This window comes from Pleuronectes platessa, chromosome 14 (genome assembly GCF_947347685.1).
Source record: "Pleuronectes platessa chromosome 14, fPlePla1.1, whole genome shotgun sequence".
In the NCBI taxonomy this organism is placed as follows: domain Eukaryota; kingdom Metazoa; phylum Chordata; class Actinopteri; order Pleuronectiformes; family Pleuronectidae; genus Pleuronectes; species Pleuronectes platessa.
Window position 1 is genome coordinate 18,972,893 of NC_070639.1, and position 14,598 is coordinate 18,987,490.

The 14,598-nt window shown below is 41.8% G+C and overlaps 1 protein-coding gene across 1 annotated transcript in view; it reads right to left on the reverse strand.

Annotated features, from left to right (window-relative positions):
* Window positions 1–2,411: 2,411 nt before the first annotated feature.
* lrp1bb (low density lipoprotein receptor-related protein 1Bb) overlaps window positions 2,412–14,598 on the reverse strand; it is a 174,583-nt gene continuing 162,396 nt past the window's right edge. The window contains exons 83-91 of the mRNA XM_053439172.1: window positions 11,679–11,840; window positions 10,924–11,098; window positions 10,534–10,638; window positions 8,453–8,566; window positions 6,498–6,574; window positions 5,875–5,965; window positions 5,438–5,588; window positions 3,971–4,045; window positions 2,412–2,733 (exon numbers count right to left, since the gene is read on the reverse strand). Of these exons, the coding sequence (XP_053295147.1) occupies window positions 2,593–2,733; window positions 3,971–4,045; window positions 5,438–5,588; window positions 5,875–5,965; window positions 6,498–6,574; window positions 8,453–8,566; window positions 10,534–10,638; window positions 10,924–11,098; window positions 11,679–11,840 (1,091 nt within the window). The 3' untranslated portion in view covers window positions 2,412–2,592. The remainder of the gene's footprint in view (window positions 2,734–3,970; window positions 4,046–5,437; window positions 5,589–5,874; window positions 5,966–6,497; window positions 6,575–8,452; window positions 8,567–10,533; window positions 10,639–10,923; window positions 11,099–11,678; window positions 11,841–14,598) is intronic.

The following is a 14,598-nucleotide window of genomic DNA, read 5'->3' on the forward strand; positions in this document are numbered from 1 at the left end:
GCAGCAGGAGCAGCAGAATGTGGAGTTCAAGGAAACGCTGTCGGGAGGCAGGCGTTGACTTTTCTTCTCCACGAACAGAAGTTTGACTTTTTAATCAGAGAAACTTTATTTTCTTCCTCACAGAGCTGCTCATCCTTTTAGTACCAAATAATTAAAACCAGAAGAGTTTCATATCTGTCCAGGCTGGGGGGGATGCTCCAGATGCCTGCTGATCTTAAATCGTCTGTTCTGAGAACAAACAGGATGTTTACTTCCAGAACTTTGAGCGTGTGAAACATTGTCACTCCTCCAGATCCGCAAGTCTTCTGAGGAAAGCAACATATGGGAATCCGCCATGATGTCAATTCCCAAACCACTGTCATGTCAAATCATTATAATATGCAAGTCTGTTGTAAGAGTTTAACACATGGAGTCTCGATCACTTGAGTTTTATCTATCCATCCATCTAGCCATCTATCCATCCATCCCTCCGTCTGTCTGTCTATCCATCTATCTATCTATCTAACTATCTATCTATCTATCTATCAATCCATCCATCCATCCGTCCGTCCGTCTGTCTATCCATCCATCTATCCATATATCAATCTGTCTGTCTTTCCATCTATCTATCTAACTAACTATCTATCTATCTATCTATCTATCTATCAATCCATCCATCTAACTGTGTGCCTGTCTATCCATCCATCTATCCATCTATCTACTTAATGAATAAACTCTCAGTAAAATATGAAATTCCCACAGGAACCAAACACATTGCATTTATGGAAAAACAAGTCAATTAGCTATCATATATTAATTTAGCATTAAATTGAATAAAGTCTAAAAAGATGTGCACTTCTAAATTGATCAACCCACTTTTACTATTTCTCAAGTCTTACAGTATCTTTGAAATGTTCTGTTACGACACTGCTGCTACAGATTTATTTTGACTGTGGAAGGAAATGAAGGAAGCTGGAAATCGGGGTATCCATTTGTACATCATCAGAAACGCGGTGGGACGGGGGGGGGGGGGGGGCTGGCTGATCCAGCCGACAGCACCGACAGATGGAGAGAAGGGCAGGCTGCCTCCTCTGGTTGCCATGGTGAGGGAGGAAGTGAAGTGTACGAGGAGAAAGCGATTGCAAAAAAAAAGAAGTGGGAGAAAGACGGAATTATCATTCAGCGGGTGGCCCTGGTATTGTGTGTGTGTGTGTGTGTGTGTGTGTCGGCTCGCCACCAGGTAACAAAGGGTGTTGGCCTGCCCTCACACAATGGGGGGGGGGGGGGGGGCAGTAATCTCCAGGCCACCACCTTCCCCAGCGCAGCGGGTGAAAGACCCCACACTGCTGATTGACTCGTCAGGTCACCGACCATGTGGAACAACTTCTCCAGTTTGTGATCACTGCTTGAACAGATAGAAGTGCACACACACACACACACACACACACACACACACACACACACACACACCAGCACTTACATATCCCATTACTCTGTGTTTTCACTTTAAAGGGTCGTTGTGGGACACACAGTGGAAATAAGCCCCCTTTATTCAATATTGATTTACATTTTTTTATATAAAAATTACTTACATTTAGTACATTTCTTCAAAATACGAGCAGCCAAACAACATACAAATCAAATACAAAATTATAAAATTTATATTTATCATCTTCCCCCTTTTTTCTGAAACAACAGATGTGTTCTATAGTAACTCTTTATAACCTTCTGGTAACTGTGGTAAATCTCTCCCCGTGTCTGCGTCTTCAATCCATCTGTTGACGTATAACCTAGAAAAATATGGTTTATTCAGTATCTGTCTCTTCAGTGTACAGGTCCAGATCCAGGGAATCTGATCGGAGAACATTCAAGGTGGGCTTTTTCAATCTCTCAAGTCCATGTGATATATTACCGTAGAGACGGCGGGGGTGAATAGAGCTCGAAAATCCGTGGAAATGGAAAAAGACAAGAGGACCCGTGGAGTTACGTAGAGTGTGAGAAAAAGATCATCTTGATTATTGTGGCCTTCACTGGAAATCCAGGCAGTAGATCCGTCGGGTCCCACGGATAAAAAACAAAAAGCCTCGCGAGCGCCGAGCTCCACCTCCAGTCAGACGTGAAGCTTAGCTGTCCGAGTGTCACGTGACGCACAAACAAAACAGAACAAAAGCCTTAGAAACAACTGATGTAACTCTTCTCTACGATACTTAGTATATTTGTCCTAACCTGCCTTCATAACCGTCACTAACAGACAGAGTCCATATTGAGCTTAAACTAGAAACAGATATGGGTACAGGTTGTAGCACTGCATCTTTAAGGTCCAGACTGTGCACGAGGTGTGGCTCAAGGTGTTAATAAAGTTTTTTGCAAATCAGCAGCTTTACTTCAGTGTCACCCGGTTTACAGCAGAGCGCCGCGTAACTGGTGTTTGACGAACATTGGAAAGCAAACAGCTAATGGAAAATAAAACTCTTCAGCACACCGACAAGAACATTATGCTGATGCTAAACCAGTAAAACCTAAAAGCCTCTTAGGAAATAGAAATAAAAATCCTTCTTCGTATTATACATTATACACTGTGGTAAAAAACGGAGTACAAAGTGTAAAGTTAGGCTATGCGGCGGTTTCGTGAATTGTCCCCTCTAATTTCTTTGGGAGTAGCTCTCTCCTCTCGTCAATACTGATGACCGGCTTCCTGCAGTTCTGTCCGTCGATATAAATCTTTGCATACACAGGGTTGGAATAGTTCATTGGCTGTAGGGGAAAGGAAAGAAGAGGAAATAAATACATGTACACATACATCACTTTACAACAGTGAAAGCCTTAAAGCTGCATTAACACATTGTTCGCCACTAGGGGCAGCAGAGCAAGATGGAAACACAGGGAAATATTATCACAACACAAAGTTGTAGATTCAAACAGTTTCCTGTTTGAATCAAATCAAGAAAACAACTGACATCTTTTATTATTCATCTAAAGTCATTGTTTCACTCTTAGCTCCAGCTCCTCTAGTGGTGGGTTTAGGTAAAGAACAGTGAAAATGTCAGAGCAGGTAAGAAATCACGGTGGTTTTGTTAAACTAATTAACTCTCTGATGTACCAAATAAATTTAAGGTATAAAATGTGAAATTAAAATGAAAACACTACTAATAAGGTCCTTTTGAGATGCATCACAGAATGACGCATCTGGGGGCTAATTAGCCGCTCTATTGTTTTTCTTCCTCCATTGCTTACATGTGATGGATTGTTTGTATCTTCTGCCTTTTGTTGACACTTTCTGTCACAGACGCTCTGTCAGTATGAGGCAGAAACTTGAGGGTGAAACAAACGACAGTTGAAGAAAAACAAAGGTAGAATGAGTCGGCCGTTTCCGGGATGGAGAGAGCTTTGTGATATAAAATGTTAGCTAATGCTACTTATTATGTTAGAATGAAAAGACATAGGATTAATACAAATCAGACAAAATAAAGTATGAATGAGACGTATACACATTAGAGAGTCATGTCACCACCACAGTAGATCAGTGGTGGTGAAGACAACCTCTCCCACAATCCCACGATACGTCACAATGTCATCGAACAACAAATCAAACAAAATATATATTTTATCACTGTTTTGTTTGAGTAAAAATCCCTGACTCGTGCTCCGTCTAAAGCAGAGCAACACAAAGCACACAACACATGGATTCTGTGAACGATCACTCAACAAGCATGAACAGCTGATGGCAACATGCAGGAATGAGCCGAGTCCAACACAAAGCCATGCAGGTCCAGAATCCTATTAAAATCATCGGAGTGATGTGAGTGATGGACGACTGTGAATGTTACCTTGACTCACTTTGGTCTGATTAAATATGAACTTAAATTTGGTTCAGATACCAAAGAGTCAAAGTATTTCCCAGGTAACTGCACAGTGTTTGCTAACAATCTACATGAGGATGATTTGGTTTTTGTCTCACTCATGCTGGATTGTAAAGTTTGTAAGAATTCACCTGTCCTGGGATTACCTCCTTGGGCACGGAGTTCATGCCCAAGCTACGAGTGTCGCTGGATTTTACACACCAGCCCTGCAACACAACAAGCACCGACTGTGTTCATGAAGTTCGACTCACACAGGGATCACGGTCTACTGGTTATCTGCATGTGCACACTTGGTAATCGGTGCAGTTCTGGGTTATATACATAACCTGATCATTTTAAAAATAAAAACAGCATTGAATTAGATAAGTCTGGAATCACTGGGGGCGGAGAGAATGTAGTGGAACATGGAAGCTGCTTCAGATTCAAGCCAAAGCGTCTTGGTTGGAACAGCAGCCAGATCGAACCGACAACAGCAGGTGAAAGAGTTGGCAAAGAAAAAGCGGCAGCATTAGAGCTGAAGCTCCAGCAGGTGAGCGGGATAACATCGGGGAAGGTGTTGTGATTCACTCGGGAGTGTTAGTTCGGGGCTGGGGGCCATTAACGGAAAAAATCACCAGCCAGATGAGACATCCTATTGGTTCATGGCACCTGCACATTCCCCTACACCTGCCAGGTTTTTCACATCAAAAAAACCTTTACAAAGCCTAATGTGATTTAACTTGATGGGTCCCGCTGCCAGATATCAGATCGGAAGAGAAGTTGGAAGAGGGACAAGAAACGAGACACCAAATCATTTTCTATGAAGCTGGGAAATTGAAAGGTTTGTGGTTGGGCGTTTCCTGAGCTGCTACAGGGCAGCAGCAACTCACCTGCTGCAGCTGGACTGATCATGTGATACAGATCTGCACCAATCGAGGTCAATAAAAATCAGCTCTTCACACTGAATTATTAATCATGTATATCTTACAACAGAATAATGCATAGAGCGACTCAAATACTAATTAAACACATGTATCTCAAAACCAGCGGATCCTAATCCTAATATTGGAAAAAGTTAACAACATTAACCACAGATAGTGTGTGGTCCGCTGGCTTCTATTCCACAGACATGACGTGTCCCTTTTGTATTAGTTGAATTAATAATTAGATAGATAACCAGCTCTTCTCCATATTGTGACATGTTTTCTTGTTATTTCTACAGAACCTATGTGAAGAAAGTTTCCCTGTCGCAGCAGATGATTTAAACTTTTTATAACATTGACCTTTTCCACATTGGAGGACAAACGGTGCCAATGATTTAGTAAAACACAAAGAACCACTTTGTTGCTGCAGCCAAACAGATAATTACAGCTCAGTGCTCGTTTTTTAAGATAAAATTACAAATTTAATTAAACTGAATATCTTTTATTTTTATTAATTAGTTTTTTTGGCCATCAACTTTGCGAAGCACTTTGTAACCTTGTTTGGATAAATGTGACAATAAATATGAAAAACCTTCTTGAATCTGTGCATTTTGGGTTGTAGGTTTAGTTTATGCTTAAGGCATATTTTGTGAAGCTTTGTACTGTTTAGTTTGATATATAGTTCAATAATCAAACCTTGTGAGGGTCCAGGGTGAAGTTGGGTCGCAGCAGGCTCCCTGCATCAGCATGGTTGTCATGGTCCACTTCATACATGTTGTATGACGGGTTCCCAATCTCCACGTTTATCCCGCCGTTTGTCATGGGCTGTCTCTGGACACGTTTTCCCCTGAGGTGTGGAGCCACTCATCATTAACGTGATACACAAACATGCAGGTCAACACACTGTGCAGCGCCTCCCTGTTCCACATGCAGATCACATTACACGACTTGTCACACATGGAGGAGATAGGTTTACTGGGCGGATGTAAAAGCTGAGACCCAGAAATCTGTGATAGTTCTGCATAATATGCTGAAACAAACTTTTCTCTCATAAATCAATCATGTGCATTCATCTTCAAAGTGCTGCGGTGTTGCCTCTCTCATGATCTTAGTGTATCCACGTCATTACCCACCTTTGCCGCCGTCTGCAGATGTAAACACCTCCGACCACCATCACGATCAAGATGACCAGCAGGACCAGAGGCACAATGATAGCTATGCTCCCTGCAGAACAGAGGGGAGACACAGTGGACTGATGAGGAGATGAGTCCAGACAGTCACACTTTATATGTTGACGTGTCGGATCGTGACCGCAAAACGGCCACCTCACAAAAACTGTCCTCTTGAGTAGTTCACGTGTAGTTTATATAAAACGGCGAAGAATAAATACTTAACTCAGTCGATAAGTAAAACTCTGGATCTTAATTATAAAGTCTTTTTTTTAATCAACATATTCCCTTAAGTGTATTTAAAAATGTAAAGCTAGGGTTGGTAATCCTGGAAAAGCTGCAATGAGCAGGCAACACTTTGAAAATATGCAAACGATACATCCCAGCCCCTCCCATTGGCCCCCTCATCAAAGCCCCTCCCCCCAACAAACAAATAACCAACCCAACCTTTAACTTGAAGACAGGAAGTTCAAGAATAAGATATTCTCACATGTAGTTATTCAGCGAGCATGGGACATACATACATGCGTTCCTGTGGGAAACTGAAAGGTTCTATAATAAGGCCTCTTGAAATTCCCAATCCTCACCTCCGCTGGTGTTGTCTGATCTGCTGCTTTTGGGGGCGGGTCTCTCACACTGCGTTCCCGCCCAATTGGCTGAACATCTGAAGGAGGTCAGAGTAGAGTATAAATACACTCTCATTAGCGTACGTTTCACAGTAAGAAAAGAGACTGCTGAGAAAACACCTTTTGCTAAATGAACTGCACTACGATGTGACTGTGGCTCACGTGTACACAACACATTATGATTCAGACTTTGTTATGAAGTGCTTTGATCCAACAAAAACAAAACACCACCTGGAGAGAGAGCACTATGTGTACATGTTGTGTCCATTCACGGTGTGCGGCGGATTTACATGTTGAATATTCAGTGCAGGAAAGAAAAAAAAAAAAAAAAATCAAAGGATGACAGCGGGACAACAAGTCGTCATCTCATTTGTGTTTCAATGGGATTTGATGGGCGTGATGTATGACCCTTGTTAGTGAAGGTGATATCTAATTTCACACGACTGACGCAGATGGGTCTGTAAAGCATGAGTGATGCGGTGGGCGTGACTGCATGATGACAGAATGAAATTACCCTAAATTACATGCACTCCAAGAATCTGAACATCAGGCTATCGAAAAATAAGAATGCAGCCCCACACCCGGAGGAAATGAATCACGCCTTCGTCAGACGAAATGTCACAGCAACATGAATTTTAATGGGAGATTTGGGGCAATGGGGAGTTTGATCTGCTTTGGGAAGTGTAAACCACAGAAATACTGATTCCCTATGCCACACAAAGTTTCTCTTAACCCGTGGTGAGGACATTAACGATGAATGAGTAATTACTGATGAGATTCCTTCGGCCTATCGAGGTGTATGGTATCTATGCTTCGTTGATGACTGGTCCATGACAAACATTCAGCTCTCCGTCATGCACGGGTTGCAAATGCACCGACTGACTCCAACATCACAAACATAGTGCCATGTTTTAGTTCCCCCCCACTGGTTTGAGTGGGGTGTGTGAGGACTGCATGGGATGGGTGACTGGGTGACTGGGTGGCTGGGTGGAAGTGAGGGGCAGCGGAGGGGCAGAGTTATGCAGCAACTGATAATGTAATAAGTGCCACATCAGCTAATACCTGCTCAAAATTGAATAAAAGATTAAATGCTCAAAGTTCTTCAGTAAAGGATGTTGGTTTCATAAGGAAATGTGTTATTGCTATAAGACTTATTTGACCAATATTAACACATTTCCAATGCCTCTATAGGATCTGATATGAGAATATTACCAGAGTTGAAACACCATTGGTCGTCAGAGTAAGCTAGGAATTCATAAGTTAAAAATATATATATTCTTTTTTACATGAACTATTACTTGCTCCTTTCGAGTGAGGGTTTTCTTTCGTTTCTATGTGGGTCAGGGTTCTGTAAGTCTTGACACCTTTTGACACAGATCGTTGAGCCCTGTGTGGCGAACTGTAAAATGTGAAGAGCAGCTATGCAAGTAAAATTATATTTGATTTACTTTATTGTGATTTTGCTAGTAGGTTGTAGGTTTTAGCAGGTTGGGGATCCATTTCAAGTACAATAAGAATTTTTAACCTGCCTACTGAAAAATAACAATATTCATACAATAACCAATGGGTATAAATGACAAGTTGTATTTTTAAGTCGGTGAGGATGTGTTAAACTAGTACTTCTTAGCCTCTGAGTGAAGAATAAAAAAAAAATCCTAAATAAATGATCGTAATCTAGTGAAACAATGATCTCAGTATCCTTCAGTTGAGTGTTTTCTACCTTAAATAACTTTTTGACAAGTTATTACTTTGTCCCTTATTACATGATTAGTTGCTACAAGGCTGCACTGTGACCACGATCCCATGTGCTGGACTGAGGCTGGACTGAGGATGAAGCCGGATGGAGTCAGGGTGGGGGTGTGGACAGAGGGTGTGAGAGGGCTCTGAATACAGCTGGAGAGGTGAGAGTGACCTACTTGCAGCGTGGTTTGTTATGAGCTGTTAATGTGCACATCCCCTCATTCTGACAGAAGTAATCGCAGGGGTTGGCCAGCTCATCACAACGTTGGTTCTTGAACCCTGACGTGCAGCTGCAAAACATTGTGTTGGGAGTGATAAGAGGGCCGAGAGAATGTAAACTGTACAACTGTTGACTGCTTGGTGAATGGACACTGACACACTAGAAAAAACAATTCAGCATCTTCACTTGTAAGATGGAGTAAGTCAGAGTTGTGTCTGCATCAAGCAAACCAGAAAAATAAATGTTATAAAGACAAATCAACTTCACTGCTCACCAGGTGAAGAGGAACATCTGCAAGGGAAGAGTCTGTTACTGTGATCTCAGGTTTGATATCAATAAAATATAAATATCATATCAAATTCATATTGATAATAAAACAAAAACAACACAAATTTAAACTAAATATTATATTCACGCAATTCAATATGATTGTGTAAGACAGAAATTATGCAAACCATTAAAAAATACACAAAATGCTTAATTTTTACTGCTGCATACGTTGTCATCCATAGATATAAAAATAATAAAAGGCTGAATTTATATAGAGAGCCAAAGTCAAATCTGAAGTTCTGCTCCATTTGATATTTCAGATTTCAGTTTTACTTAAACTAGTCTTCCATGAGCCTCTGAATTTAAAATGAAACGCATTCCTCTTGTTTCTTGACAAATTGATTCAACCTTATGAAATGCATAATTGTGGAGATTTAGAATAATTCAATGTGGTGGTCCAATAATAATGTACATCTGCATGTTGAGTTTGAATCTGTTGAAACGGAGGTCCATTGATTATGTTTGCCAATCCTGCAAATACAACCTAATAAGGTTTGTCCTATTCAGTCTGCAAGGGAAACTATTTAGGGAATAAAACAACACAAAAGTTCAAAAACTGACAAAGACTCTGCTGCATCAAAAACATATAATCATCTGAAGAAAAAATACTTACTCCCACTATTGTGTAATAAAGATACTACAAGTCTACTACAGAATACAAACTGATTGTACAGCTGAATAACTTTTCAAGAAGACTGTTAGTGGACTGGAGTGTTTACTAGAGATGTCTTTACTGCAGTGCTGCTGTATTTTGAATTTTTCTTCAACCTCTTCAGGACTTTAATGCAGGAATTATTTGAATTACAATTGAGGCAACTCTGCCCTGGAAGGTTGACACTTTGATGAAATCGACATTTACACCCAGTATTAAGGTCAAACTGTATGATTTCTTGACACAGACATATCCATCATCTCCATAATATCTGTTCTTCTCAGCAAATAATAAACCACATTATCAAGATCAGCTAACCTCATTGAAAAAGATGGGATCATTTGCATAGAAATTGATTCTATCCCCTGGAATTTGTGATGGAGGATCCCCCCAATTTCAATTTAACTACAGTGGACAATGGGCAGTTAAATAAATACAGAGTTGCCTTTTGAAACGGAATTTCCAATTTCCTCCTTGGTGAGAGTTTAACACAGCAATGCATGTGATTATATAGCTGAGGTGCTATTAATCTATGGGCAGCCATTGGACTAAAATACTTTTTGCCGCTGAGTTTCGTGACATGTTCAACCACTGACAAATTCCCTCAAGGCATATTTCTAAAATCTAAAGAGCCAGAGAGGCCTGACATCAGCTCTAAACTGCACAGAGGAGCCGTGTGATAAACTGCGAATGGGGAGATTTGGAAGGGTTTGAAACCCTTTTATCTGCCTAAAAACCTTAAGCCACAGTGAGATGTCACATAGCCTAAGATGGTGAACTGGCACTCCAGACCCCCTGCTGGGCCACGGCCTCCACAGAGCGACATCAAAACTTCCCCCTAAACTCAGAGATTTCTCTCCAGAGGAGGACGTCTATCCCCCCCTGTTCTGGAAGGAGGAAAGTGGTACCTCGTGATGATTTTGAGTGCTGCTTCTAAGGCGGGGGCCTTTCCGGGGCACAGAGCCAGCATTTGATTGTGAACTGTAAGAGTGTGAGTAATAGGGGGAGAACATTCTCTTTTTTTTTTTCCTTTTACCCATTAAGCAGCGACTTACTGACAGAAAGGCAGGTTGGTGTCGGGGTCCAGGTGACAGGTGCCTCCGTTGTAGCAATATCCATCACACAACTGGCAGCTCGGTGCTATTCTGCCATTTGTGCAACTGCAGGGTGAAGGAATAATGGATGTAAATGACAGGCGGAGGGCTATACTTTTACAAGAAGCAAAAATGACACGGTAGGTGATCTTGTCAAACATATGTATAATTCATAGAACCACTCAGAGTTCACCTGCCTTCTAATTCACCGACGTTACCAAAACCTCAGAAATAATTGAAGTTTAATCAAATCAGTTCATGCAGCGCTTCCAAACAATGAAGAGTTAAGCCTCAGCTCTATAACAAAAGGGGATGAGGGACAAGAATAGTGATGAGATACCGGGCACTTACTTGCAAACCACATCTCCTGTCTCCTCGTTAATGAGGCAGGGCGCTCCGTGACACCGGAGACACTTGTCCACCTCGCACTTGTTTCCCTCAAACCTGGCAGGACACACACACTCCACATAGCCACTGCTGGAGAGCGTGCAGGCCTTGGAGTTCACACAGTAGTGATGACAGATGTCTGTTCCACATTCAGGGAGATAATGAGAGAGGGGACAGCGAATAGTGAGAAACTGGGAACATAGTTTAAGCTGGTTTGTATTGGAATCGCTCTCGGATTTAATGGGACTTAATTACCCACATCAAATGACATGTTAGCCACGGATGAAACGATATTACCCCGCGGGCAAGCAAGAGCAGGAAAATACTAATGATGTGCAGTTGAAATTGTTTTCACCATAACCCATAATGTCAACGCTTTGCAAAAGAAGATACGATAATTCCAGTCGGAAAACACCCAAAGGTTATTTGATGGTGGTATTTGGATTTTGTTTATCTGCAAATAAAGGCAAATGTGGTGTTTTTGTAGCGTGAGTATTAGGGTATTTTCTTTTTGTTAAGAAAATACTTTTGGGGATTGTTTTTGTTCCAAACTCAGTGTGTGAACTTTGAAACGCTTCAAAGTTGTAACGATTCTACGCAGGATAATCAGGGCTTCTTTGTTGTGGTTGCTCTTGAAAGGCTAATGTCAATCATGAGGGGCTAAATGGACGATGGTCATTATTTGTGGTGTTTGTTGACACTGTGGGTGCAGGACTCACGGTAAAGACAACGGTCCCCAGTGTATTCTGCCATGCAGCGGCACACGGGCTGGTTCCCCTGAGTGATGTCGCACGTTCCCCCGTTTAAACAGTAGCTGTCGCAGATCCTCTTCTCACAGAAAGGCCCAGAGAAACCAACGTTACAGCGGCATGTGGGCTTACCTGGATGTAAACAAATACATAAAGTAAAAAGCATGAAAAGACAAAACCCTTAGAAGTAGTGTTTGTGTAGCCAAATCCCTCGGGGGTCACACTCTTGTCAGTCACAGTCGCATGTCGTATGGAAATGACACGGCCACGGTGACCAAGACAGGTGCAGTGCAGCAGAGGTAGTAAAATATATCCATCATTTTCAGACACAAATTCATGTGTGGGTCAAGGTGAACACAGATTGGCACATGCACAGAATAGTAAGGTGCCCCCTTTTCCATGGTTATATTCTCCAGGTCCATCTCAGGCAACCCAAATCATTCCAGGTCAGACACAAGATGCATATAAGTGTGCTCTGGGTCTGCCCGGTGTCCTTACTTGACGGGCATGTCTGGAATATCTCTAACGGGTAGATGCTCAGCAAGCCTCCTAATCAGATGTCCTGGTGACCTCAACCAGCTTCAACCATATCTTTTTCCTATTCATATTTTCAATTCTCACAAGTTTTACCCTCTGTTTTATCCTGTAAATTAATCACACTCTCTCTGATCTTCCTCTTTTACAACAAAACTAGTGGAGGTCTACTGCAGCTGTCAACAAAGTTAATAAGTGTCAAACGAAACAGTAAAGTAGAAGCTAAAAGAGTGTGTGACTGACATTGTCTGATAGATCTCAGCGGGAACTCAGAGGCAGGTGATAATTATCTGTGGGTTGATTACTAGGAAGGACACGTACAAACAGTAATTTAGATCCACTATGAATATAAGATATTAGTTGTGGCAGCTTTAATGTCTCAGTCACAGAGCTCACGCCTGCAGCCGACACTCAGGACTCAGACTGATTAGATCAGTATGTAAATAGAGAACTTTAGCCTAAGGCTTGGCTATATCACACTAGATATTGCAGTTTTGTTCATTGGAGTCAAGAGCAATAGAACAACTTTTTTTTCCATGCAAGCTTTTCTCTGGTGGAGTGTGTGATTTGTTAGTTAGAGTGAGACATAATCAACAGGTAGAGATATTCCAGTTAGCTCCAGACTCCCTCACTCCCTCCACCTTTTTCGCAGCAGACATTTTGACATGTCACAGTCAGAAAAGTGCAGGTGTAAAAAAAAGATGGCTGAATTCCCTTTAGCATCTTCAGGTTCTGGGAGCTGGTATATTCTACATGCTGAGTCACTGTCACCCTGTCATTTCTTACTGGGAAGCTTGGAACGAACAGAGCATCATTAATCCAGCTTGCATAGTGGACCACTATGTTGCCATGGATACAGGTCTCGCCATGTGGGTCACTCTACACTTCTTGGTAATTTCACACTCCACATTTCTGTGCCAGGGATAATCTGGGTTTGAAATGTCCAAGAGACAATCACTCTCCCCCCCAGCCACTTCTCTGTTAACTCAGCGACTGCTGGAGTTTAAGCTTTTTCTAAACGGGGCAGAGCCAGGGCAGCTCAGGGGTCCATTGAACGACCTATTCTGTGCTGAGCTCTTGTTTTTCATTCCTGTAAAACTCAAGTTAAATTAGAAAAAAAAATTCAGGTTGTGAAAAAAGGGTTAGAGTTAGGGTTAACCCTTTTTGTTTGGCTTTAACCACCTTGATTGAGTCATACATGTTGTGGTTTGGGATTCACCACTGTCACATGTAAACTGTGTTTCAATTCAGGGGCTGCATCCTTGAGATGCTGCATTTAAAGACCGACTGTGTCAAGGTCTACACAGCCCATTAAGACCCCATGCTGCGTGGGCCAGGTAGACCACGTCCTCTGAAGGAAACGACCCCGGAGTTGAAACACAGCTTTAGCAACATCAATAGGTGTAGTGCTGTCAAAAGGGCACCATAACAACAATTTTCACACTTTTTTGAAATCATGTACAGTTCTTTAGGAACTTGAAAATCCAATAATCTCAAGAGATAGTCAAAGTAATCACACCAAGTAACAACATAAGAGAACATAGCACCTTCAGTGGCTGGGGTTGTGCTCCCGGCCTTTGAATGTCAGTGAATTACGTCCTCTACAAGGCCAACGTTAATAAGTGAAGATGAAAAGGGAGCAAAACATTACTAATTCACTTTCATCAGAGTGAATGTAAACCTTATGTGATACATCAGAGACATTACGAAGCCAGCCTGTTAAACCTGGACAGTGTGAGCAGCATCCACAGTGGCTGCTGGAGGTGAGCGCTATGTTCTCACAGCTTAGCTCAGCTAGCTATTCAGACCCCACACCTATAGGTGACAAATCATTAGCAATAATGACATGTTGACAGTGCTTCTCTTATGACCAGTTCAAATGTTCTAGCCTTTATGGCACTGCATGGTTTTAGTGATGCAGGAATCTCACAGACTGGTTTGATGCATTGTAAATCATCTCACATGAGGCTACTCAGCCAATCATTGTGACTGAGACGGTGAGTGAGATGCACACACAGAGGAGAGACAAGAGGTAGAGAACAAGCTGTGAAAAGGTGGAAAGTGATCATAAGAGAAAACAAGGTGTTAAAGCCGTTCACTTGTTAAGACTGATCATCCCCAAATAGTTTGAAATTCTGTTATCACATCAGCGGAGCAGATATTAAAAACTATTCGCTTCAATGACGATGCCCCTTATCAACTTTACAGCCAATCAGGATGTGTGCACACTGACACTGATGGAATACACTTGAGTTGTGTGGAGAGATAAATATTGCAAGAGGAAGAAGATAGAGACCCGGGCGTAAATTACTTGGGGGAAAAGACAATTGAGGGCGAAATAGAACAAGTTTCAGGT